The sequence below is a fragment of the Buteo buteo genome, chromosome 24, assembly GCF_964188355.1.
Source record: "Buteo buteo chromosome 24, bButBut1.hap1.1, whole genome shotgun sequence".
NCBI lineage: Eukaryota > Metazoa > Chordata > Aves > Accipitriformes > Accipitridae > Buteo > Buteo buteo.
The window spans coordinates 21532911-21559979 of record NC_134194.1 but is presented as its reverse complement, the minus strand read 5'-3'; the positions used below and the strand labels follow the sequence as shown (position 1 = coordinate 21559979).

At 54.3% G+C, this 27069-nt stretch overlaps 2 protein-coding genes across 2 annotated transcripts; both read left to right on the top strand.

Moving 5' to 3' along the window:
• The first annotated feature begins 9848 nt into the window (after positions 1–9848).
• Positions 9849–12608, top strand: LOC142044555 (protocadherin alpha-2-like). The gene has a single exon (XM_075057143.1). It carries the CDS (start codon positions 9849–9851, stop codon positions 12606–12608), a length of 2760 nt encoding a protein of 919 aa, XP_074913244.1.
• Positions 12609–23264: 10656 nt separating this feature from the next.
• LOC142044554 (protocadherin alpha-2-like) lies at positions 23265–26248 on the top strand. Its single transcript, XM_075057142.1, has one exon. It carries the CDS (start codon positions 23507–23509, stop codon positions 26246–26248), a length of 2742 nt encoding a protein of 913 aa, XP_074913243.1. The 5' UTR covers positions 23265–23506.
• Positions 26249–27069: the final 821 nt, after the last annotated feature.

Here is a 27069-nt window from a genome sequence, read left to right as displayed (position 1 = left end):
GTTGCTGTGCTGTCATTCATTGGCTTAACCGGATTGCTTGCTGCGTTATGGGGGTTTTTTTCAGTAAAATCTTTTGGCATGCATACAGCTGGTTGTTGCCTTACAGATGAGTAGAGAACAGCAGGCTTGACAAAGGCAGAGAACATTTTTAAGCTCATGTGCACAGAAAGACCTCCAAAACAAGAATGATACAGACATATCTCTAACAAAACAAACCAAGCAAAATTCTTCAAACAAATCCACTTTTTCAGCTTCCAAACACTGAAAGCTGAAACCAACACGCGGAGTAAAATCACTGATTGGACTCAGTCCTGGGCAATCTGCTTTGAGCAGAGGGGAGTGGATGAGATGTTGTCCAGAGACCTCTTCCAAACACAACTATTCTGTGATTCTGTGATCACAGCTTTTTCCTTTCCTTAACCCAAAAGAGATGGACATGCCACTGTGGCCACAGCAAGAAAGGAGACAACTGGGACATTTCCGTATTTGCATCACATTTGCTTACAACACATAGCCCGGTGCAATATTCTGCATAGCTATCAAGCAAACCAGTTTCTGTTTCTCTCATTTGGAGCCAAGCTTTCCAGAAGCCTCGCAAAGCCTGGATGTACCCTGAACTAACTATGCCTTGCTACCGGTTGCACACCAGCTGGCCTCTGCTGACTGCCCCGGCTTTTTGGCCTCCCACCTCAAACATCAGGCAACCTTGTAATTTTGGTACAGCTTGAGCAGAAGTAAGTGTCTTTCCATGACAATGCCCAGGATCATTCACCTAAGCTTAAACTTTGGAAGTTTGGGGAATATGAAGCATTGAGAAGAGAAGAGGTTTTAGCTAAGACTGTGGCGTGACCTAAGAGAAGTGGAAGAGCACCAGCTGGTCCCAGCAGTTTTCCAAACTGCCCAAGCCCCTGGAATCAGTGATGACAATTCAACCGTTTCTGCCTGCAATGTGGGCAGAGGTTTGTACCAGATTTGTACCTTAGAGAAAACTTGTGTGATGGGAGGCTTGTGCCTTCCTCTCAGATTGTACAAGGACAACTCCCAGGGCCCGACTCTGCACCCTTGTCACTTCTGGTACCTGTTTAGAAATCTGTACAGGCAAAAGCAGAGTTTGCAGGTAATGAATGTTTTTTCCTACTTTGAATAGCTGCCCCATGAGCCCTGGTGTGCCATCGCTTTCTCTCTTCCCCAAACATTTCCATATGTCCTTGCTCTGGGGAGAGCTGAAGTTCCCCAATAAGTTCTCTTTTGCATGCATATGCTGGCTGATCATCAGAGCACATGTCCATTTTGTCTTTATTGGGATGTCTGTTCTCCAAGTGATGAAGAGTGTGGCTGATCTTTTCACTCTTAAGGCAATTGTGGTGGGAAAAAAAAGGGAAAAAATGAAGGAAGTGAATCCTTCTGACTTTTCTTTGTTTGTTTGTTTGTTGGTTTTGTTACAAGGTTCTACTTTACAACTTTTGTTCTTTTGGATTTGCCTCATATTTCCCCTTTTCTGAGTTCAACAATGAGGAGGTTGGGACTGAAAAATTAGCAAAACATCAACAGATCACATAATTCTATATATCGCATAATTATATATTGCTTTAAAATATGTATGTTATTTAAGAAGATTTACTCATTGTGGTGACAATTTGTCAGAAGCACAAAGTGGTGAGTGATTGAAGAACTTTTATCAAGGCAGAAAATATTTTTGTTGCTGTTGCTCGTTTTGCTCATTCTCTGATTTATTCTGTGACCTGGCCTAGGAAACGCATTGAGGACATATGTATTTGGGAGGTCTGTGAAAGAAAAAAGAAGATGGCATTCAGGACCTGCACAGCTGATGTGCAGCAAAGGAAAGTGAAAGAAAAAAATTATGGTGGGGGATTTGTCTAATTTCACAGCCTATGAGAATTTCTGCCATGGGATAATATTTGCAGTTGTTGTTACAGAAAGAAGGAAGAAAGTTAGGCAGAACATTGAAAGCTGGATAAAATAGCCACTATCTGACCAGGAACCCTGTACCAGCATTGGAATTTCCCTCCATTCCCTTTCTGGTGGACATTTCAGGGAATCTGTGGTATTAGTGGAACCTATGGATAGGAAAGAAAATTGCTATGTAAGCAGGGTGCAATATATTAGATAGTTTCCACCTGAAATCACAAAAAGCTCAGTGTCTGATAGCCCACAACTCCCCTTCATCTCATGCTCACTGGCCATCCTAACACAATGTCCCCAGCTTTTACATCCTGATTCTCCTTTTCACAGCAAGTGTGGCTGGCATCATTTCACGCAGTTCTTCCCTATTGCTGTAGAGCAAGGAGGAAGGAATTCTTTTTCCTGCAGCTGCATAATTCTCTCACTTTATTTACAGAGGCTGAAATTAAGAAAACTCACCCTTGCACTAAATCTGTTGGCCATGGGGAGCATGGTGAAAGCAAGGAAGTGGAATTATATTGCAAATGTCAGGAGCTATGAAAAATGTAACAGACTTTAATATTCTTCTGCTGTTACTGCTGAGAGTGTCTCTCACCTGCATTCACAGAAAGTGAAGTGCCTTTTACTGAGCCCAGCTGCCACTGAGCAGAAAAGATTGCCACGCTTCCTATTTTTATTTAAAAAATACACTATGGTGTGCATCCTAATAATAAATGCACTTTCCCTCCAAATTCTCTCTTTAATGATTAACCTTCAGCTCCAAGACTTAATTTAAGCCCTCAGCCTTTAAAGTGAAATCCATCATGCTCCACTAAACTTCAACCCCAAATATCCTGCTACTTACATCTTACAAGCAACTTCTACGTTGCGAATTACAACCACATCCCCTACCTTTTGTGATACCTAATGCTAACTGGTGCTGAGCCAGCCACTTGGATGTTGTTCTGAAGATGTAAAACATTAATGATGCATCTCTCCATAGCTCACTTTCCCGTGAGGTTGTGTTTCAAGGTAAGTGGTTTGCATAAGATGCCTCAGAGACCTGCATTTAGTTTATTCAGTAGTATAAACAACCTGCTGCTTTCGTGCTTCTCCCTACAGAGCAAAGAAAAGCCCATTTTATACATTAAAATTGAACGTAGCGTTTCTGAAAGATCTGTGATGGCTTTTTCTGGACCTCAGAGCAGCTTATGTAGTTCCACAAGGGGTCTCACAGGGCGTAAGCAGTTTCTCCCCGTACACCCCCCTCCTCACTTAAAGACCCCGTGTCCGGGAGAGAGATGAGGTCACCGCCCCTCAGCTCTGCCTGTCTCGCTGCCTGTACTGCCCAAGGCTGGGGGAGTTCGCGTCGAGGGCAGTATCGCTTTTCTTCATGGGGTTGTTTTAATTTCACCTCGATACAGCCATCCCCACCGTTCGGACAGCAGCTCCGGGGGCGGAACCCGACTCTCCGCGACCCAATTAGCATAACCCTGGGAAGTAAAGGGCGTAAGTCCCGACTCGGGCTGTTTTACTAGGAGTCACGGCATGTCGCTCCCTGCCAGGCACCGGCGAGACGGGCTGCTAACGGGCTCCTCGGCTTCCAGCCCCGTCGCGGAGAGCGGCACCGGAGGGCCCCGACGGCTCGTCTGTGCTGTGCCCGCGGGGAGCGGGGCGGCCCCGGCAACACGCAGAGGCGGTTCTCTCCGGGACACGGGGGCTGGGAGGGCCAAACTAAGGCTGGCATCAGAGCTAGTTCTGCTCCCGGACCCTTACAGGCAGCATCGGGGCGGGGAGGACACGAACTTCACCTTTTCCCTTCTTGTCAGGTCGGTGCTGGTAAGGCACAAAGAGGAGCGGCGGCAGATAAATGAGCAGCTCCCCCGGGCCGGGATTTGAGCAATCAGGAAATATAATCTGAGCTGGAAAGTGCCCGAGCATCTGTTGGGTTATTAATAAATTGTATGCAATCTGTCCGGGATGAACCTCGGGACGGAGGGGAACCATCTGCTCCCGAGCGGTAGCTCTAATGGTGTCTGGGGAATGAATTTAGCAAATGAAAAGCAATGGGATCGGCCAGCCGGGCTCCCGGGGTGCCTGGTGTCCGCACAGCTTTTCCAGGGTGGGACAAGACGGGGGGTCCCCCACCCCCGGGACAGGATCCCGCACGGATGCGCAGAGAACTGGGATTCAGGCCGAGCGTGGGCATCATCTGTCCAACCTCACAGGCTCGGCCAGCCCCCGGGGAACTCGCCCTCACTTTCGAGAGCCGTTCCAGAAATTAAAGGGTCCTGAGCCAGGGAGAGCCCCGCTCCCAGGGGCTGCCTTGTGTCCCCACCTCCGGGCGGGGAAGCCGGTTTTACCCGCCTTTCCTCTCCGTCAGTGCTAATAGCTGCCCATAAATATTATTCTCCACGTTTTATCCTCCACTTCTAACGATGCCTGATGTGTGTTCTCGGAGCAGCTGGCGAGGATTTCCAGTTCAGCTCCTCCCAGCGCTGGCCAGCCTGAAGGAAAGGCTGGGCTGGCTGTAAGCCAGCGCGGTGGGCAAGGCAGCAGCGAACTTGCAGCCCACCGCCGGCTGTCGGTACCCGCTATCCCCCGGCAAAATGGGGACTCGTAGGGTGCTGCGAACGCCTAGATGTCAGTTATGTTAATTGAGGAAGGCTGGGGGCGCGGAGGGGTTATCATACGAGCTCTCATCGCGGGATGAATAGCCAAAATGTTTATTGCTGGAGGGTATCCCCCCTGACCGCCATCGGGGGGGGGGTGGGGGGGTGGTCCGTGCCAGCAGACGTGCATTCCTTTAGAGGAAGAACCCATGATCGGGCAGCCCGCGGGCACCGTGCCCCTAAAACACCTAACACATGAGAAAACCCGGGCTCCCATAAATCCCACTCGGAGGAACTCCTGCCTAAATTAAAGGCCAGTTGAGGATAAAACCTACAGCGACGGGACAGAGAGGCAGAAAGGGAACAAGGGCCGCCTCTCCGGCGGGCTTGCTGGCTCTGCACAGCCTTGCCCCACCGGCGGCCGAGAGCGGGCAAAACCGTCCCTTCCCTCTTCGAGGGGGGGGAAAGCGAGAGCCTAGACCCGCTGGGGGCGACAGCACCCGCTGACCGGCTCCCGGGGGGTGGCCGCTGGTCGCTCCCCTGGTCGCTATCGCCCCGCTGGAGCCTGGAACCGGGCCCGGCGGGCGGAAAGGCTGGCGGGTACTTCCGGCGGCGGGGAGGAAGAGGCGGGAGGCCGGGGTGCAGGAGCGGCTGAGAGCGGTGCAGAGCTCCGTGCCGCTCCCGGGGACAGACGAGCTGGCGTGGGAGCCGTTTGGAAGTGGCTTTTTTTAAAAATTATTATCATTTTTCTTTATTTTATTTTTAATGCGCTTTCCGACCGGGACCTCTATTCGCTTCCCGAGGGTGGCGGCGGGGGAGCCCGACCGAGCCGGGAGCTGGGCCGCTCCCCGGGCGAGCGGCGCCAGGCCGAAGGAGCCGGGCTCGCTAAGGCAGGCGCTGGGCTCGCCGGGGAGAGCTGGGCGGCGTGGGGCCGGCAGCAGGACGCCCGCGGGAAGGTTTTTGTGTGACCCCGCGACGGGTCCTGTCACCGCCCGGGTGACAGCCTGGGTGCCAGCAGCGGTTGGGGCCACGGCGAGGGACGTCGCCGGCGGCTTCCCCAGAAACGCCGGGAGAGGGAGGCTGCAGCTCTGCCAGCGTCCTGAAGTCGGAGGTGGAATGGGACGGGTCTGGTGTCCGTTCCCCGCTCTCTGAGCCTGCCCCCGTTATGTTCGGTGGTTGCTGAAGGTGACCCGCAGAAGAAGCGGGGACTAAACCCCGCGGCGGTGTGTGCTCCGGCCGCTGAGTGACCAGGTCACCCCCTTCACCGGCCTCACCGCCGGCACCGCCCAGGGCGGAACGTCCCGCTGGAGGACCGCTGAGGTCCCGTACGGGTGGTCCCTCCTCTCTCGGTGATTAGGGCACTCTTGAATGGTGGGAGAGGCTGTTTTGAAAGCTTTCGGTCTCAGGAGGGCTTTGAAACCAGACCTCGGCTTTTCTGTGCCGTGCCCTAACCGCTAAACTGCCTTAAAGAGGCGTGAAGGACCCGCTTCGCGGGAAGGCAAATCCGACAAGGTGAGCTCGGTGCTCGCCTGCCCTTCAGGAGGGGACGGGCTCTTGCCTCCGCAGCCCCGCCGACGGGGACAGTCGCCCTGAGCCGGCTGATCTGGAGCTGCCGTGCGGCCCTTTCCACCTCGGGGCTGGTAGAGCTGGAAGCGTCCTGTGTCACGGCAGCGATTCTGCCGGAGCTGCTGCTTTTCTCCCTCTTGCCGATTCTCCCATTCTTGTCTCAAAGTGTAACTGAACTCATGCTTTGAGTTCAGCGGGGATCGAACTAGAGCTTTCCAAATACGCCTGGAAAAGTGTATTTGTCCCTCTGCTGCCTGAGGAATGACAGGAGACGAACCTTTCAGCTGGTATCTGCTATTGGGCTGTACTTGCTTTTCTAAGAATCCAGGATTCACTCTGTGAGCTCTGATGGATGAACTGAACTTGGGATGTCGAAACTCGTGGTTATTTTTTTGCAAGTTTAACTAGGCTTTCAGCCCTTCCTGTCTATTGAAGGAGGCTCAAAGTAACGCCTGGGCACTTGGTGGGCTGTCGGGGTGTAAAGGTGAGTAGCTTTTACTGATTTTTCTGTACAGATTTTTTTCTTGATGTAGATCACCACTCCTCACGTCTTGCTGCTTAGTCAGAGGCATAGGGCATACTCTGAGACTGACCAAAGTTGGAGTAGCTAAACTAAGCCTTCCACTAACTCGAGTGCTTTTTGCAGGATCATCTTGGCTTTTTCTTATAACCTTTGTGGCTTCTCATTATAGATACAGGTGCTATAAAGGGCAATTTAGTTGTACATCTGTGATAGCAGTGCAATGCTACAATGCTTAAGGATTTGCCAATGCCACCAACTGCTGCTCAGGTTGTAGCTAGATTTCATCAGAATGTGAGACTTTCACATGGACTAGATTTGAGTAAGCAAGAAACAACTCTTTCAATGTCTAGGTTATCCTGGATTCTTTATCTGTTTCTTTGCATACAGAAACACCTTTATCCCTAGCTAAGCTCAGATTGTTGTGGGACCATTTATTCTAGTGCTGCTTGGTGGATGTAGAAATAGTGCAGGCAAGTGTTCAGACCACAGGAAAAGGGACACTAATAGACATCCTTGACGTCAGTGCTTGTCATCTCATTAAGAGCTGTTTACTGATTTAAAATATCCTACTACATTTTACAGCAAGCTTAACTTAGACCCTAGCATGGCTCTAAGACATTTGAAAATAAAATGGTGCTCTTTTTGCTGACATTGGCATTATATTTTCATCCCTATGAATATGGCATGAAATATTCCTCCAGAGAAGATCTACTTATTCCAGGTAAGTGGATTAATTTAGCAAGCGGATAAGTAGAGAAAACCAAACCAAACCTATCCTGCTTAAACACCTCTCATCCTGGACTCACATGGAGTGAGTGTGAGGAATTTGTTGATAGAAGATCTGTCCTGGCATCTCTTCCTGTCCACGAGTCAAGACAGTGATCTCTACCCAAACCTTTATTTCCTTTTGCTACAGGAATTAAACTGCCAGAAAACTCAGGAAACTCAGAGGTCGGGAATGTGTCTCCAGATTAACTTGGCAAAAATCGTGCCTTGTAGAATCTTACTTGTTGGTCCTCTGTTATCAAAAAGATCACTTCTGTCACCTGCACCTGGAAAAAGTTAACAAATGCTGTTCCACTTGATAGGATAGATTTGTCTGTTTACCTGTGGTCTATGGTAATGACTGTGAAACTGCAGAAAATCCGTGTGTAGACCTAAACAATGGAAGACAATGACAAAACTTATGTGGGTGTTATCAATGGGATAAGATGCTAATGGGCTTAATAAATCCAAGTCCCCGACAGCGGCAGTGTCTGCCAGAGGTCCCTTTTGCTGTTTACCGTGGGCTGCTCTGCTCAAGAGCAGCGCTGGAGGGAAAGACCAGTCTTCATCTTCAAAGGCTGAACTTCCACAAGGATTTGGGATATGAAACATGATCTGTCTGAATTTCTTCCTCGGAGAGAAAACCCTGTCACTGGTCGGGATAAGGAAATGCAGGTAAGTTACAAAGACGGATAGGAAGAGTTTGTCTTTGCGTTTTGATGGCATAGGCCATACAGAAATGGCATTCGGAACGGATCTGGAATGAAGACATCATTGCTGTCCACGGAAAGCCTGACTACCTTCAGCAGCAGATTCCCATATGAATCGGCGGTGCTGTGGAGATCAGTCGGGCAGGAATACAAAAAGGTCAGTAGGCACAATCGTGTTGAATAATCTTTTGAACTGTGGTCTGTGTACGTGAGCTGCAGAGGTAACGGCAGAAGTTGCTCTCATCCTTAGTCCTGCTGTGGGAAGCGCAGTGGCCGCGGGGCCGGTGGTTGTGAATTCAAACGGGGGCGGACGAAAGCTGTGTGGGCAGGCGGCGGATTTTACCCTGAAGCTTCAAATGGTGGTCGAAAATCCTCCCGTAGCCGCGCACCCGGCTTTGCTGAGGTGGGGGAGCGGAGGACGGTAACATTTATTCCAGTATCCTGCGACACAGACGAGCCTCCGGCAGGAGGCAAGCACGAATGGATAGAAAAACTCAGCCCTGTCTCATTTAAAGGAAGATCTCGCCCATGACTGGGCTCTTTGCTGGCTCCTCCCAAGGGACTGGAGTCACCACGCGTGTTGACTGCGTCTCCTCTTACCTCTGCCCTCCCGTGTCCCCCTCGGCTCCGAGTAGAAGGAAGTGTGGAGTAACCTGCGTTTCTCAGAGTCTGCTCTGCTTCTGTGTCCCCTTTCTCTCAGTGTTTCATAGTAGGGTGGTCACCTGCACTGTCAGCAGACCTGATGGGTAACAGGGAGTATCTCCTGTGGGGGAGTTACCGCCGAACAATTTGACCCTCCTGTTCTCTCAGAGGAATGCTGGGGGGGGGGGGGCAACGACCGCAGGAAGGGGATCTGTTTCCCCGTTTTCCCTCTTCCTTCTACCCTCAATCCTTACAAGACTTGCTCACAGCACCAACGTGTGAACGCCCTCATCCCGATGGCTTGGTTAGGAAACACTTCTTGCAACAAAATATACCTGGAAATGTATAGAACTGCATGTGGAACGCCCCTGTTTTTGGAAACACTTTAATTAAACCTCAGTGTTTCTGATAGAGGAACCCCAATCATGGTCAATGTGGGACCTATACTATTAATTGAAAAATATGTTCAATATAACTTATGGCAAGACCATTTCATTAGGAAAACAAGTGTGACAAATTAATTTCTGGCTACTTAAACTGATGACGGGCTAAAACTCCAAGATGAATACAGGTGACAATAAACACAAGTTTAAAAGAAAATAAAGCGTCTCCGAGAAGAATTAAAGGTGGATGGGATTTTTCTGCCTGTTTTAACTGAAGAACAAAATTCAGGCCTCAAAATTAGTGGCAGCTAGCAAAAAGCACCATGTTTCAAACTGGCAGAAGGGTGCTCTACGAAGAAGCTGAGGGGAATCCTATGCACTTCTCCTAAACCAATACAGTGAAAATGCTGGGGATAAGATATCGGAAACAAAGCGAGAAAGAACTTCAGTGCATGGAATGAAAAATGACAAAGATGAAGCAAAAGAGCACGATACCGTAAGAGGCAATTCGTGCAGAGAGCCACATGATGGCGCTCTGACCTAAAAAACCGTATCATAAAAGCGAGAGAAGGGCGGGGAAAACACCTCCCAGTACACGTAAAAAAGAACGCAGGTGAAAAAAAGAGCAGCGCAGAAGAGGATGTGCAGCCCCTGAGAAACCATTACTGCACACTGCACAATTAACCCGGTTCCATACAAAGATCCGTAACGAGACGGTGAGGAGAAAAAGGAATCGGTGACGGCGATGGGCATTTGTGGACCACCACGGCACTGCTGGGGGCCCGTGGTGCGGGTGCTGGTGCTGCAGGCGGCCTGGGCGCTGGGCGGCGGGCAGGTGCGCTACTCGGTGCCGGAGGAAGCCAAGGCCGGGACGGTGGTGGGCCGGCTGGCGCAGGACCTGGGCCTGGAGGCGGGCGAGCCGGAGGCGCGTCGGCTGCGTCTGGTGGCGCAGGGCCGGCGGGCGAGCGTGGAGGTGAGCGGGGCGAGCGGGGCGCTGGTGGTGAGCTCGCGGCTGGACCGGGAGGAGCTGTGCGGGAAGAGCGCGCCGTGCGCCCTGCGCCTGGAGGTGCTGGTGGAGCGGCCGCTGCGCGTCTTCCACGTGGAGCTGGAGGTGACCGACATCAACGACAACGCGCCGCTCTTCCCCGCCGCCCGGAAAAACCTCAGTTTATCGGAGAACTCCCCCCCAGGGTCTCGGTTCCCGCTGGAGGGCGCGTCGGATGCAGATGTCGGAGCCAACGCGCAGCTCTCCTATACCCTCAGCCCCAGCGAGTATTTTACGCTCGATGTTAAATCCTCTGACGAGAACAGGAAATCCCTGTTCCTGGTGCTCGCGAAATCTCTGGACCGCGAGACGATGCCTGAGCACCGTTTGGTGTTGTCGGCGAGTGACGGGGGCCGTCCGTCGCTGACGGGCACGACGGAGCTGGTGATCTCGGTGCTGGACGCCAACGACAACGCGCCCCAGTTCAACCAGTCGGTGTATAAAGTGCAGCTGCCGGAGAGCGCTGCAGAGGGGACGCTAGTTGTGCGGGTGAACGCCACGGATCCAGACGAAGGTCTCAATAATGAGTTCTCGTACAGCATGGTTAGTTCCCTTCCTGCTGTTGACAGAGATGTCTTCACCATTGATCCCAAGACGGGCGAGATCAGACTGACGGGCGCCCTGGACTTTGAAAACGTCCGTTTACACGAGATACAAATCGAGGCGAGAGACAAAGGCTCGCCCCCGCTGTCAGGTCACTGCAGCGTGGAGCTGGAGGTGCTGGACGTGAACGACAACGCGCCGGAGGTGTGGGTGACGTCGCTGTCGGTGCCGGTGCCGGAGGACGCGGCGGTGGGGACGGTGGTGGCGCTGCTGAGCGTGTCGGACCGGGACTCGGGGGCGAACGGTCGGGTGCGCTGCGCGGTGTGGCCGGCGGCGCCGTTCGGGCTGGTGGCGACGTTCGCGGGCTCGTACTCGCTGGTGCTGCGGGAGGCGCTGGACCGGGAGCGGGTGTCGGAGTACGAGGTGGAGGTGCGGGCGGAGGACGGCGGGGCGCCGGCGCTGCGCGCCAGCCGCGGGGTGCGGGTGCCGGTGTCGGACGTGAACGACAACGCGCCGGCGTTCGCGCAGGCCGTGTACACGGTGCTGGCGCGGGAGAACAACGCGGCGGGCGCGGAGCTGGCGCGGCTGTGGGCGCGGGACCCGGACGAGGCGGGCAACGGGCGCGTGAGCTACTCGGTGGCGGAGGGCGTCGGCGGGGGCGCGGTGGCGGGCGGGGGGTGGCGGGCGGCGTCGAGCTACGTGTCGGTGGACGCGGAGAGCGGGCGGCTGTGGGCGCTGCAGCCGTTGGACTACGAGGAGGTGCAGGTGCTGCAGTTCGAGGTGCGGGCGGTGGACGCGGGGGAGCCGCCGCTGTGCGGCAACGCCACGGTGCAGCTCTTCGTGGTGGACGAGAACGACAACGCGCCGGCGCTGCTCCCGCCTGCTCCTGCCGGGGGCGGGCCGGGTGGCGGGGCGGCGGGCTCGTCGGGGCCGGGCTCGAGCTCGGGCTCGGGGGCGCTGTGGGCGTGGGCGGCGTGGGGGGCGCCGGCGGGGCAGGTGGTGGCGAAGATCCGCGCGGTGGACGCGGACTCGGGCTACAACGCGTGGCTGCGCTACGAGCTGTGGGAGCCGCGGGGGAAGGGCCCGTTCCGCGTGGGGCTGTACAGCGGCGAGGTGAGCACGGCGCGGGCGCTGGAGGAGGCGGACGGCCCGCGGCAGAGGCTGGTGATCGTGGTGCGGGACCACGGGGAGCCGGCGCGCTCGGCCACGGCCACGCTGAGCGTGTCGCTGGTGGAGGGCGCCGAGGCGGCGCTGGCGGCCGCGGGCTCGGGCTCGTCCTCGTCGGGGGCGGGGCTGCGGCCGGCGGCGGGCGCGGAGGGCGGCGCGGCGGCGGCGGCGGCGGCGGCGACGAACGTGTGGCTGGTGGTGGCCATCTGCGCGGTGTCGAGCCTGTTCCTGCTGGCGGTGGTGCTGTACGGGGCGTCGCGGTGGGCGCCGCGGGCGGCCGTGCTGTCGGGGCCCGGGCCGGCGACGCTGGTGTGCGCCAGCGAAGTGGGGAGCTGGTCGTACTCGCAGCGCCAGAGCCGGAGCCTGTGCGTGGCGGAGGGCGCGGGCAAGAGCGACCTGATGGTTTTCAGCCCCAACTTCCCGCCGCCGCCCGGCCCCGCGGCGAAGGAGACGCAGCCGGAGGCGCCCGCTCTCGTGGACACGGTCAGTGCCCCCCCCTTTGTCGCCTCTCGCCCCTTCCCCCTTCTTGTGGCCCTTGTCGCCCGGGCCCTGGGCAGGCGCTGGTGGGAGCCGGGCTCCGCCGCCGGGGCCCGCGGGCGGTGGGGGCCTGGCGGGTGCTTCTTCAGGGTGTTCACGGGACCTTGGCGTCCTTGCCGGAGCCCCCGGGCTCTCGCTGTGGGGGGGGGGGAAGCGAGCAAGCAAGCAAGCAAGGTGTTGCCGCACCCCGCAGCGGTGGCCGTCCGCAGCTGAGCTTTGCTGTTGTGGGTGTGGGCTGTTGTCCCGTGGAATGAAGTCCCTGCCGACTGCGATGTGAGGTGCCACGACATCAGCTTTGTGGACGTTCAGGCTTGCTGGTGTGCAGCATTTCCACCCGAGCTTGCTGAAGGCGTGCCAGGCATGCAGGCTGTGGTGGTGGCAGTCCCGCAGGCACTATGTACTGCTTCTTAGAGTTGCTTTTTGCTGACCATGCTGGTATGAACTGTGGTTTCTTGTCGCAAACTCTGTCCTCGTCCTGATTTGATTCCCTTCTGCGAGAGCTGTGATGGAAGGTGACAGTTGGGTGTTCAGGGTGTTCTCTCCCCGTGGTGTAATTTCTGCATTTTTATTCACCAACTGGAGGAATTATGAAAGTAGGGAAGGCAATACAGACTTTTCCCATGTTGTTTTTCCAAGTGCATTGTAACGCTAGTTGCTAGTGTAAAGTGTTCAGGGAGAGGAGCGTCACCCAACAAGGTAGGTGTTAGAGACGGGAATTTTCTTTTTCTTTTCCTTCTCTCCTTTCCCCCCAGGTTCTGGAGTGCATGCCTCACCAGTGAAGTGTCATGAAGTACGCTGGCCTGTTTCGATGTTGCTTCAATATTTAGATCAGAAGTCACATCATTTCACAAGCATTGAAAATCATCTTTTTTTACAAGAAAAGAGAAATAAACAAACTAACCCAAAGCCAAAAAACCAGCCCCCCCCAACAAAACCTAAACCAAATGCTCCTACTCAGTCAATATCATCCGTTACAGTGCTGTGCGTGTCAACATTTTTGTTTTTCCCTCAGAGCATGAAATCAGTGCCATGGTCATCTCGAGCTGTCCTTTATAAAGAGTATTGGTCCCAGATCTGCCACATTTCCTTCTGAGAATGCTGAAGCATTGCCAAACATGAAGGGTCAGCTGCAGAAACTCTGCTGGGTGCTGTGTGTGTGATACCATCTGTATGTTTATTTATGGTGCTGTCTTTGGTGGGAAGGGTCTGGAAAATCTGGAGTGAGCCCTGAGGTGGGCAAGGAAACTGTTGCATGTTCCTGGAGGTGAATGTGGCAGTGGCATTGAGTAGGGCCTGGGCATCTGCTGATGTGAAGGGTGACCTTGAGCAGCGGGAGGACTTGTGTGGGAGGGAAGTGGGAAGAGCATGGGGCATGGTGTAAGAAGACAAGAACGGGAGATGATGTGCTTGTCTTGAGGACACGTGTCTTGGATTGGGGAATGGAGGCTGCCTAGAGGAAAAGCATGAGGCAGGAAGGTCAGAGAGTGTTCTTGCCCAGGATCTTTTTGCAGGTTCCAAGGGTCTGGAGTATGAGGCCTTGTGGATCTTGAGATAGTATGTGGTACTGAAGTGCCCACAGTGTCTCTTTTGGGGTTATGAGTGTCTCCCAGCAGAGACAGTCCCTTGTGCTGCTGCCTGATTGACATAGGCAATGTGTTGTTGGTAAGGGGGGTTGAGATGCAGACTGCTGAATTTGTTCTGATGAATATTTTTGCTGCTGTTTTGGGAAGGGTGTTTTGGGAGGATAGTGCTTCAATCTTCTGTCCTTGTGTTGTGGTGGGTACCTGCAGGAGCTTCCGCAGCTGTTGGTGTTGCCATGATGGCAACCTCACCAGGCGGGATTTGTAAGGGCACATGAGGAGTTGAGTGTAATCTTTGGACTTCCCGTATTTGTGCACATGCACAGGTGGCCGCGGTAGAGATGGTGTATTGTCTTGTCAGTATTAACATGTTCAGATACATGCATGTGCACGGCAAACCCTGCACAGCAGCCCAGCACTGCGTTTTCTATCATAGAAGTTCTCTCACCCAGTGGCCATCGTGAGACCGCTTGTGCTTCAGCGTTTGGTGTGGTTTTCTGAAAGAGTAAAATCCGTGTGGACTGGGATCAGAGCTGTCACAGCTCTAACCACAGACTGTTCAAGCACTCTAATGTGCAGCTCTGTGGTGCTTCCACCTGAGATTGCTGAAAAGCAAAAGCATTCTGGGTGGAGTTCACGCAGCTGGGAAGAGTCTGCCAGAGAGTGAGTGGGTTTGCATGCCTCCCTCCGTTCTTTGTGCTGATCAGGAGGGAAGGTGCGGATGTGCAAAGGCCTGGGTCATGCTTGGAGCGGGGTTTAGAGCTGGAGCATGTTACTGTGTTGGAGCAATATCTGAGTGTTGTGGCAGTGATCCTGCAAGTGGCATCCAGTAGGGCTTGGGCAAGCATCACAGGGAGGGTGGCCCTGAGCTGGGGACAGTCTTGTCTGATGGAAATGGAGATGCCGGTTAGAAGACGGTCTGCGTCATTGGGGAAGGACTGGAGAATGTCTGCTTAGCTGTGGAGATTCCATTTCCCAAGGCTCGAGATAGTGGGTTCCAGCAGAAAACCTCAGAAAGCGTCCCAGCACACAGTGGTGCTTGCCCGGGATCCTCTCAGAACCTCCTGAAGTTTGGCATAGCTTAGGGCGCTGTTGTTCTTTGTCGTATTACTGCTTGCAAAGACATCTACTGCTCATGACTTTAATCACTTGTTTCTGGTGTGGAATGTTGTTGCTCAAAGAGAAGCTTTTCCAAATTTGGATCATGCCGCCAGCCTTTTCTGAACTTCTCCTTGGTTACTTCTCTGCTCTTAGTCTTGCTAGGGAGGGGAAGAAGGGGTCTCCGTATTCAAGATACTGCCAGAATTTGCATTTCACTACAGCGGAATGGGATCCTTCGGTTTTCTTCTCTCCCCTCACCAAAACCGCCCACCCTTTTGGTTTTATTTCTGTCACATTGGCAATGTGTTGGTAACAGTGGATGAGATGCGGAGTGCTGAATTTTGGCAGCTGTCAGGTGGCAGATGTTTGGGCGATTTCCCATCAGTGTAGGAGATGGCTCTTCCAGTCTCCTGAGCTAAGTTCCGCATTGAAAGACCGTCCTTAGCTTTCAGGGCTCCTTCCTGCTTCCCCTGTGATAGAAGTTCATAAGGGGCACTGTGCACTGTCCAGTTTGTGCAGAACATGAGTCATTTTTTCCTGCCCAGTTTCCCCAGAAATGCTATGATGTTAATTTAAAATGTCCTTGAAAAGCAATTCCCCTCCCCTGAAAAAGTTTCTTTTCTGAAGAGGCAACCAGTGATGCTATAGGTAAGTAGCTCAGCACCTGAAGTGGATGTGTTTGAGAGACAGCTGTACATTTGTTCCTGTTCAGTTGTGGTATCTTTATGTTGGATCAACAATCGTTGCCTGGATTATAATGCCTGTAGGTTTGAAGCAGCAAAGCACCACTGCCTGCTCTCGTTGCTTTCCTGCTGCTTCCAGGCACAGCGTGAGCAGTCTGCAGCAAGGACATATGTGGGAGGGACCCCAATGCCTTTCTTTGTGTGGTTGTGTTGGGCATTGAGGAGACGTACTCAGTGAACAAGTTGTGGCGTTTCCTTCGTGGCTTTTGTTTGGGTGTGTGATGCGTGGGTCATGCTAATGAAGGAGAGGTATTCCATGGGTACTAAATCCCTTGGGTAACAAGGCTCTTGCTGCGTTGTTCAGGCAGAGCATGCCTACCTGAAAGGGGAAGCATGAGCTGGCCATTCAGCGTGCAGGTGGAGAAAGCGTCAGTAAGAATAGCTCTTCCACAAGGTATATGAAGAGTGCTCGGGAGCTATGGTTGGCCCCTGCTTTTTCAGCCTTCCTGGAGGGTCGTCATGCTGGGCTGTGATGGGTTTGAGTTCCCAAAGAAAATCCCCTGCATGTGTTGTTTGGACTCTTTGGAGCCTGCTGGCAGAGATGTCCATATCCGTGGGGCTTAGGGTTGTGTTTCAGAGGGTGGGGGATTCTTTTCTGATGTAGCAGTGATGATCTTTCTTTGCCATGTGATTGCCTTGCTCTGTTATTTGGTGTGTCCTTGAGAGGACTGGGGGGCTGACGAGTGTGGACTTCTTGCAGAAGGGAGGGATGGGGAGATGCAGCAGTAGTCTGTCTGTCTTGTATAGACTGGAGGAAAGCAGGGAGGTTGTTATTCACCTGGAGGGTTGGAAGGTGGCAGGGAAGAGGAATGAGAGCCTTTTCCAAAGGGCATGCCTGTGCTTCATGTCGAGCGTGGTGTAGTCCTTGAGAAAAAATTTTGTTAAAGGAGACAAAACAGTCGACTTGTGTTCCTGGCCAGAGAAGTAGCGTGATGTACGCTGGCCTGTTTGGATGCTCTTTCAATATTTGCATCGGCAGGCACAACCGTACCAGAGACTCAGAAATCTTCAGTTTGATGAAAAAAACAACCAAACAATTAAAAACCCCAAATCCATATCAAATTGTCCAACACAGAAGATACCATCCATTACAGTGCTGTGCTCATCAAAATTTGGGTGGTTGTCTCACAGCATGAAATCAATGCCATTGCCATTAGAGCTGTCCTGACATCACCTTTAGAAAGAGTGTTGCACCATAGTGTGTAACATTTCCATGGGAGAGAGCTGAAGCATTGCCAAACATGATGGGCCAGCTGCAGAGTGTCGGGTGGGCACCGCGCACACGATACCACCTGTGTGTTTTTCGATGGTGGTGTTGTTGATGGAATGGACCGTTAAAGCCAGAGTGAGCCTGGAGGTGGGCAAGGAAACTATGGCATGTCACGGAGGTGAATGTGGCACTGAGTAGGGCCTGGCCATCTCTTGCTGTGAAGAGTGACTGTGAGCAGCTGGAAGACTTGTCAACGGGAACTGGAAATCCTTGGGAGGACCATGGGCCATGTCATGAAGACCAGAATGGGAGATGATGTGCTTGTCTTGAGGACACATGTCTCGGCGTGGGGAATGGAGGCTGCCTAGAGGAACGCATGAGGCAGGAAGGGCAGAGAGTGTTCTTTTGCAGGATCCTTTCCCAGGCTTCCAAGGGTCTGGAGTTGGAGGCCTTCTGTCACAGAAGGGCATGACTTGCATTGGAGGGATCCATTACAGGGAGGGTGACCTTGAGCAGGGAAGAGTCTTGCCTGAGGAAATGGAGGTGCAGGACAGAACACATACGGTGTCATTGGGGAAGAACCGGAGAGTGTGTGCTTAGCTGGAGATGCCATTTCCTAGGGCATGGGGAAGAGGATGCGAGTAGAAAACCTTGAGCAGAGTTCTGGCACAGAGTGCTACTTGGCCTGAATCCTGTCAGGACCTCCAGAAGTTCTGCATATCCTTGTGCCCTGGTGTTCTCTTCTTGCATTTCTCTACAGTGGACTGGGATTCTTTTGAGGTTATGAGTATCTCTCACCAATCACAGACCCTTGTGCTGCTGCCTGATTGACATAGGGAGGGTGTTGGTAGGAGGGGGTGAGATGCAGGCTGCTGAATTTTTTCTGATGAACCTTTTCCCTCTTGTTTTGGGAAATGTGTTATGGGAGGGTAGCGCTTCAATCTGCTGTCCCTGTGTAGTGGTGGGCATCTGTAGCAGCTTCCAAAGCTGTTGATGTTGTTAAAAAAACCCAGCTAGCAGGGCTTCTTGAAAGAGCTGTAAACTAGATTTGAAGGGGAAAGGGGTAAAACCAGGCTTGCTAGCGATAAGCCACAGGGTGGCACGTCAGCATTTGAGGGACGGTGTGCTAGCGAGGTCCTTCAGTCTGTTCCACGACATGCTGAGGACACTGGTACACATTTGAAATGTCTCCATGGTAATGCGTGGAGGATGAGGAATAAACAGGAGGAGCTAGAAGCTTTGTCCCATTGCCAGAGCTACGGCATCACTGGCATAAGGGAAACGTGGTGGGATGAGTCCTGTGACGGGTGTGCCATGATGGTCAGTTACAGGCTTTTGTGGAGGGGTAGGCAGGGCGGGTGGTGCTGTACATAAAGGAGGGGCTGGACTGTATGGTGCTTGCAGTAGGCGAGGATACGGTTGAGAGCCTCTGGGTAAGGAATAAGGGAAAAGCAACTAAAGCAGATGTTGTTGTGGGAGTCTACTCTGGACCACCCAGCCAGGATGACCACACTGATGAATTATTCTACAAGGAGTCAAGGGATATCTCTAGATCAGCTGCCCTTGTCCTTATGGGTGTTTTTAACTTCCTGGACGTCAGCTGGGAATATCATAGAGCAAACAGGTCCAGGAAATTCCTGGAGTATGTTGAAGAGAACTTCTTGGGGCAGGTAGTAAGGGAGCTGACTAGCAAATGTGCCCTCCTGGCTTTGTTGTTTGTAACCAGAGGGTGACTCGTGGATGAAGAGGTGATGGTGGCTGTCTTGGTCACAGTGACCACAAAGTAGTTGAGTTTCAAATGGCTGTCAACAGGAGAAAAACTGCCAGCATAACTTCAACCTGGATATAGGGAGAGCAGACTTTGGCTGCTGAAGGAACTAGTTAGTAAGGTCCCATGGGAATCTGCTTTTGAAGGTATTGGGGTGCATGAACGCTGTTCACTTTTCAAGAGCCATCTCGTAAGAGCACAGGAGCAGGCAATTCCAGGGTGTCAGAGGTCAAATAAGCAGGACAGAAGGCTGGCTTGGCTGAGCAGGGACCATCTAGAACTTAGGTGGAAAAGGAAAGTGTATGGACATTGGAAAGAAGGACAGGTGACACGGGAGGACTACAGAGATGCTGTTTGCCCCTGTAGGGAGAAAATTTGTGTGGCCAGAGCTCCACTAGAGTTCAAGCTCTCCAGCACTGTGAAGGACAACCAAAAGGGCTTTTTCAAACATGTTAACAGCAAAAGGAGGTTGAGAGATAACATCGGTCTGTTACTGGATGAGGTTGGCCACCTCACAAATAGGGATGTAGACAAAGCAGAGATGTTTAATGCTTCTTCACCTCTGTACTTTAACACTGATGATGGGCCCTGGGACACCTGGAGCCCTGTGTTGGAAGATCGTGACTGGGGCAATGATGAACTCCCAGTGAACTCTGACTTTGTTTGAGACATGCTGCTCCAGCTGGAGGCGTGAAAGTCTATGGAGCCCGATGGGATTCATCGCAGGGTACTGAAAGAGCTGGCCGATGTCATTGCGGGACTTCTTTCCATTATCTTTCCATGGTCTTGGGAGTCTGGAGAGGTGCCAGGCAACTGGAAGCTGGCAAATGTTGTCCCAGTTTTCCAGAAGGGTAAGAGAGAAGAGCCTGGTAATTACAGGCCTGTCAGTCTCACTTCAATGCCTGGTGAAATTATGGAGAAGGTTATTCTGGGAGTTATTGAAAACCACTTGAGAGACACTGCAGTCATTGGCCATAGCCAGCATGGGTTCACGAGGGGCACGTCCTCGTTAGCTAACTTAATTTCCTTTTGTGACAAGGTTACCCATCTAGTTGACGAAGTTAAGCCAGTAGATGTTGGGGTTTTTTGGAATTTAGCAAAGCTTTTGACCCTGTCTCTCATAGTATCCTTCTGGATAAAATGTCCAGCATACAGCTGTCATACTACTTGTCATAAGAAAGTGCAGAATGTGTTGGGTGAGCAATTGGCTGGTGGGTTGGGGTCAAAGAGGTGTAGTAAATGGGATTATATGAGGCTGGTGGCCAGTTCACCGGTGGGGTTCTGCAGGGCTGAATTTTAGGGCCAGTGCTCTTGAATGTTTTTATAGATGATATGGACGCAGGATGTGAATGAACATTAAGTAAGTTTGCTGATGACACTAAATTAGGAGGAGCTGTGGACTCCCTCAACGATAGAGAGGCCTTACAGAGAGATCTGGATAGACTAGAGAGCTGTGCAATCCTCAACTGTATTTAATGTAAAAAGAGCAAGTGCCGAATTTAGTGTGTGGGATGGGGTAATCTTGCTTATCACTACAAATTGGGGATCAAGAGGCAGGAGAGCAACCCCACGGAAAGAGATCTGGGGGTTTGGGTTGATGGCAAGCTGAATATGAGTCAGCAGTGTGCCCTGGCAGCCAAGCGGGCCAAATGTGTCTTGGGGTGCATCAAGCCCAGCACTGCTAGCTGCTTGAGGGAGGTGATTTTCCCACTGTACCCTGCACTGGTGTGGCCCCACATGAAGTACTGTGTGGTTTTGGGCATCTCAACATAAGAAGGATATCATATTCCTAGAGTGTGTCCAGAGTAGGATGAGCAAGATAATGAAAGGTCTGAGTGCAAGACTATGAGGATCGGCTGAGGTCACTTGGTTTGTTCAGCTTGGAGAAGAGAAGGCTGAGGGGTGCCCTTATCACAGTCTACAACTTCCTCAAGGCGGGCAGTGGAGGGGGAAGTGCTGATCTCATCTCTCTGGTGACCAGCAATTGGCCACGAGGAAATGGTTGGAAGCTTTGTCAGAGGAAGTTTGACTGGACATTAGGAAAAGCTTCTTTACTGAGAGGATGGCCAGTCACTGGAACAGGCTCCCCAGGGAAGGGTTCAAGGCACCAAGCCTGTGAGAGGTCAAGGAGCGGACTGTACAATGGTTGCAAAATGTTGGGAGAACGGGAGTAATTATTTTCTGTCCAGCAACCCCCCAAATCTCTCATACTGTTAAGGGAAAAATATCCTTTAAAACCAATTCTTGTGTCCTGAAAATATTTGTTTTCTGAAGAAGCACATAGTGATGTTACAGGTAAGTTGCTCGTACAGAAAGAAGATATGTTTTGAGAGGCTGCTGTAGTTTTGTTCTTGTTTAGTCGTGGTGTCTTCATGTCGGATCGACCGAATGTTGCCTGGATGGTAATGTCTGTAGGTTTGGAGCAGCAAAGCACCACTGCCTGCTCTCACTGCTTTTCTGCTGCTTCCAGGCACAGCCTGAGTGGGTGGCAGCAATCACGGATGGAGAAGGGATCTCAATCCTTTTCACGGAGTGGCTGTGTGGGGAGTCAAGGGGATGTTCTCAGTGAGAATGCTGTGGTGTTACTGTTGTGGCTTTTGTTTGTCTGTGTGACAGGTGGATCATGCTAATGAGTGAGAGGTATTCCGTGGGGGCTAATGCCCCTGTGTTGTTCTGGCAGTGGATGCCTGCCTGAAAGGGAATGCAAGAGTTTGCCATTCACGTGCAGGTGGAAAAGGAGGCTGGAAGAATAGCTCTTCATCGAGATACATGAAGAGTGCTTGGGAGCTGTGTTTGCCCTGTGCTTCTTCAGTGTTCTTGAAGGATTGTTGTGCTGGCCTGTGATGGGTTTGATTTCCCTAAAGAAAGTCTTCCCTGGGTTGTTTGGACTCTTTGGAGCCTGCTGGCAGAGATGTCCAAGTCCATGGGGCTTGGGCTTATGTTTGAGAGGGTGGGGGATTCTTTTCTGATGTAGCAGTGATGATCTTTCTTTGCCATGTGATTGCCTTGCTCTGTTATTTGGTGTGTCCTTGAGAGGACTGGGGGCTGACGAGTGTAGACTTCTTGCAGAAGGGAGGGATGGGGAGATGCAGGAGCAGTGCCTGTGTCTTGCATTGGCTGGAGGAAAGCAGGGAGGTTGTTATTCACCTGGAGGGTTGGAAGGTGGCAGGGAAGAGGAATGAGAGCCTTTGCCAAAGGGCATGCCCGTGCTTCATGTCGAGTGCGGTGTAGACATGTAGAAAATCTTTTGGTAAAGGGGAAAAAGAATAGAAGAGATAAGCGTGGAAACAGAAGAGAAGGGGAAGCAAGGATAGGGCAGGGTGAGGCAAAAAAGGAAAAGGAAGCAAACGAAGAGAAGTAGGAAAGAAAAAAGATGAAAAGAAGAGATGAAAGAAAAAGGATGAAAAAGTAATGAGAAAGGAAGCAGGAAATAAGGAGTGAAAGAGAGAGGAAGATGGAAGAAAAGGACTGTATGCAATGAAGAAAGATAGAAGGACAAAGAAAGAAAGTGAGTAAGAGGCGATAGAGGATATTACCAGGATGCACTGATGCCATCTCTACATGGTGAATGGAGGTGAGGACCTCGGCATCCTTGGGACCAAGGGACGCTGTGCAAGGCTTGATGAGAATTGGTGAGGAAGGGAAATGATAGCTCTTGCCACAGGGCATGTCCGTGCTTCGTGGTGAGGGTGAGGTAGTCATATGGAAAGCATGTTGGTAAAGGAGACGATGAAGAAGCAAAGAGGGAAGAAGAGAAGGGGAAGGACGGACAGGGCAGAGAGGGGAAGGGAGAAAGAGAAAGCAGAGAAGGAAGGCACACACAACAGAGAGAAAGAAAATCAAACAAGAAGGAAGCAAGCAATGGAGAGAAAGATAAAGAAAACAAGAAAGGATAATTGAGTTTACTAGCATGCACGGACGCTATGACTTGTATACAGAAAGGTGGTGAGGGAGAGCAAGGAAGGAAAGAAGGATCGGAAGAGGAGATTACCAAAAGGCACCGACCTTACCTCTAGACGCTGAAGAGAGTTGGTCCCTAACAGTCTCCGCCTTGGTTAGAGTACCGCGCTCCGGCGCTGCTGGCCCGTAATTAGCGCTGCTGGCTCCGTCTTTGACGGTCTCCGCCGCGGCGCCGGAGGCGGCTGGCGAGCTGCCAGCGGCGGTAAAGAAGAGCGAAGGATGGAAGGAGAAGGGAAAGGGGAGTAAAGACTTGGGCACGTCAGGGCGGGAACGAAAAGGAGAAGGAAGAGCAGAAAGAGGACCTCGAAGGTGGAAAGAGAAGAAAGCAGAAAGGAGTTGGAAAGAGAAGACGGAACGGAAGAAAGAAGAGAAGTGTCAGGAAAGGAAGGAAGAAGGCGATAAACGCATAAGAAGAGATAACTGAAGGAGGAAAGAAGAATGGACGAAGGCAAGAGCAAAGACGCGAGGAGGAGGGGAAAAAGGAAGGAAGGGGGCAAAGCAGGAGGAGCACGGAAGGAAGCGAGGCGAGAGGCGGCGGGCTGGCGATGGTGGGGAGCGTGCGAGGCGTCGGAGCAGCACACGGTGTCGCTGCAGGCTCAGGAACGGGGTCGGAGCGGGGAGGCGGCTCCGCCCCGGTGCGGCGGAGAGCCCGGCTGTGAGCGCGGGGGGCGGCGCGGGGCGGGCAGGAGAGCCGGTGCGTCCGGGCGGCGGCGGGGAGCCGTGCGGGGCCCGTGCGGGCGGCGGCGGCGATGGGCGTGTGCTGGGGGCCCGTGGTGCGGGTGCTGGTGCTGCAGGCGGCCTGGGCGCTGGGCGGCGGGCAGGTGCGCTACTCGGTGCCGGAGGAAGCCAAGGCCGGGACGGTGGTGGGCCGGCTGGCGCAGGACCTGGGCCTGGAGGCGGGCGAGCCGGAGGCGCGTCGGCTGCGTCTGGTGGCGCAGGGCCGGCGGGCGAGCGTGGAGGTGAGCGGGGCGAGCGGGGCGCTGGTGGTGAGCTCGCGGCTGGACCGGGAGGAGCTGTGCGGGAAGAGCGCGCCGTGCGCCCTGCGCCTGGAGGTGCTGGTGGAGCGGCCGCTGCGCGTCTTCCACGTGGAGCTGGAGGTGACCGACATCAACGACAACGCGCCGCTCTTCCCCGCCGCCCGGAAAAACCTCAGTTTACCGGAGAACTCCCCCCCAGGGTCTCGGTTCCCGCTGGAGGGCGCGTCGGATGCAGATGTCGGAGCCAACGCGCAGCTCTCCTATACCCTCAGCCCCAGCGAGCACTTCGGTTTGGAAGTGAAATCCAAAGACGAAAATAAAATTCTCGTAGTCCTTGTTTTAAGGAGACCGCTGGACCGCGAGACGATGCCTGAGCACCGTTTGGTGTTGTCGGCGAGTGACGGGGGCCGTCCGTCGCTGACGAGCACGATGGAGCTGGTGATCTCGGTGCTGGACGCCAACGATAACGCCCCCCAGTTTAACCAGTCAGTTTATAAAGTGCAGCTGCCAGAGAGCACTGCCCCGGGAACTGTGTTTTACCAGCTAACAGCGACAGATAAAGACGAAGGAATTAATCAGGAGATATATTATTCGTTTAGCGACACTGTTTCTGGCAAAGTTCAGGAACTTTTCATAATTGACATGAAATCCGGGGAAATACGGACTGCTGGTGACCTGGATTTCGAGGACGTTCAGTCGTATGACCTGGAGGTCGAAGCGAGAGACAAAGGTTGGCCCCCGCTGTCAGGTCACTGCAGCGTGGAGCTGGAGGTGCTGGACGTGAACGACAACGCGCCGGAGGTGTGGGTGACGTCGCTGTCGGTGCCGGTGCCGGAGGACGCGGCGGTGGGGACGGTGGTGGCGCTGCTGAGCGTGTCGGACCGGGACTCGGGGGCGAACGGTCGGGTGCGCTGCGCGGTGTGGCCGGCGGCGCCGTTCGGGCTGGTGGCGACGTTCGCGGGCTCGTACTCGCTGGTGCTGCGGGAGGCGCTGGACCGGGAGCGGGTGTCGGAGTACGAGGTGGAGGTGCGGGCGGAGGACGGCGGGGCGCCGGCGCTGCGCGCCAGCCGCGGGGTGCGGGTGCCGGTGTCGGACGTGAACGACAACGCGCCGGCGTTCGCGCAGGCCGTGTACACGGTGCTGGCGCGGGAGAACAACGCGGCGGGCGCGGAGCTGGCGCGGCTGTGGGCGCGGGACCCGGACGAGGCGGGCAACGGGCGCGTGAGCTACTCGGTGGCGGAGGGCGTCGGCGGGGGCGCGGTGGCGGGCGGGGGGTGGCGGGCGGCGTCGAGCTACGTGTCGGTGGACGCGGAGAGCGGGCGGCTGTGGGCGCTGCAGCCGTTGGACTACGAGGAGGTGCAGGTGCTGCAGTTCGAGGTGCGGGCGGTGGACGCGGGGGAGCCGCCGCTGTGCGGCAACGCCACGGTGCAGCTCTTCGTGGTGGACGAGAACGACAACGCGCCGGCGCTGCTCCCGCCTGCTCCTGCCGGGGGCGGGCCGGGTGGCGGGGCGGCGGGCTCGTCGGGGCCGGGCTCGAGCTCGGGCTCGGGGGCGCTGTGGGCGTGGGCGGCGTGGGGGGCGCCGGCGGGGCAGGTGGTGGCGAAGATCCGCGCGGTGGACGCGGACTCGGGCTACAACGCGTGGCTGCGCTACGAGCTGTGGGAGCCGCGGGGGAAGGGCCCGTTCCGCGTGGGGCTGTACAGCGGCGAGGTGAGCACGGCGCGGGCGCTGGAGGAGGCGGACGGCCCGCGGCAGAGGCTGGTGATCGTGGTGCGGGACCACGGGGAGCCGGCGCGCTCGGCCACGGCCACGCTGAGCGTGTCGCTGGTGGAGGGCGCCGAGGCGGCGCTGGCGGCCGCGGGCTCGGGCTCGTCCTCGTCGGGGGCGGGGCTGCGGCCGGCGGCGGGCGCGGAGGGCGGCGCGGCGGCGGCGGCGGCGGCGGCGACGAACGTGTGGCTGGTGGTGGCCATCTGCGCGGTGTCGAGCCTGTTCCTGCTGGCGGTGGTGCTGTACGGGGCGTCGCGGTGGGCGCCGCGGGCGGCCGTGCTGTCGGGGCCCGGGCCGGCGACGCTGGTGTGCGCCAGCGAAGTGGGGAGCTGGTCGTACTCGCAGCGCCAGAGCCGGAGCCTGTGCGTGGCGGAGGGCGCGGGCAAGAGCGACCTGATGGTTTTCAGCCCCAACTTCCCGCCGCCGCCCGGCCCCGCGGCGAAGGAGACGCAGCCGGAGGCGCCCGCTCTCGTGGACACGGTCAGTGCCCCCCCCTTTGTCGCCTCTCGCCCCTTCCCCCTTCTTGTGGCCCTTGTCGCCCGGGCCCTGGGCAGGCGCTGGTGGGAGCCGGGCTCCGCCGCCGGGGCCCGCGGGCGGTGGGGGCCTGGCGGGTGCTTCTTCAGGGTGTTCACGGGACCTTGGCGTCCTTGCCGGAGCCCCCGGGCTCTCGCTGTGGGGGGGGGGGAAGCGAGCAAGCAAGCAAGCAAGGTGTTGCCGCACCCCGCAGCGGTGGCCGTCCGCAGCTGAGCTTTGCTGTTGTGGGTGTGGGCTGTTGTCCCGTGGAATGAAGTCCCTGCCGACTGCGATGTGAGGTGCCACGACATCAGCTTTGCGGACGTTCAGGCTTGCTGGTGTGCAGCATTTCCACCCGAGCTTGCTGAAGGCGTGCCAGGCATGCAGGCTGTGGTGGTGGCAGTCCCGCAGGCACTATGTACTGCTTCTTAGAGTTGCTTTTTGCTGACCATGCTGGTATGAACTGTGGTTTCTTGTCGCAAACTCTGTCCTCGTCCTGATTTGATTCCCTTCTGCGAGAGCTGTGATGGAAGGTGACAGTTGGGTGTTCAGGGTGTTCTCTCCCCGTGGTGTAATTTCTGCATTTTTATTCACCAACTGGAGGAATTATGAAAGTAGGGAAGGCAATACGTACTTTTCCCATGTTGTTTTTCCAAGTGCGTTGTAATGCTAGTTGCTAGTGTAAAGTGTTCAGGGAGAGGAGCGTCACCCAACAAGGTAGGTGTTAGAGACGGGAATTTTCTTTTTCTTTTCCTTCTCTCCCTTCCCCCCAGGTTCTGGAGTGCATGCCTCACCAGTGAAGTGTCATGAAGTACGCTGGCCTGTTTTGATGTTGCTTCAATATTTAGATCAGAAGTCACATCATTTCACAAGCATTGAAAATCATCTTTTTTTACAAGAAAAGAGAAATAAACAAACTAACCCAAAGCCAAAAAACCAGCCCCCCCAACAAAACCCAAACCAAATGCTCCTACTCAGTCGATATCATCCATTACAGTGCTGTACGTGTCAACATTTTTGTTTTTCCCTCAGAGCATGAAATCAGTGCCATGGTC

What these genes read in the sequence shown, in the direction of transcription:
- LOC142044555 (XM_075057143.1), top strand. Translation starts at nt 9,849, where the DNA reads ATGGGCATTTGTGGACCACCACGGCACTGCTGGGGGCCCGTGGTGCGG.
- LOC142044554 (XM_075057142.1), top strand. Translation starts at nt 23,507, where the DNA reads ATGGGCGTGTGCTGGGGGCCCGTGGTGCGGGTGCTGGTGCTGCAGGCG.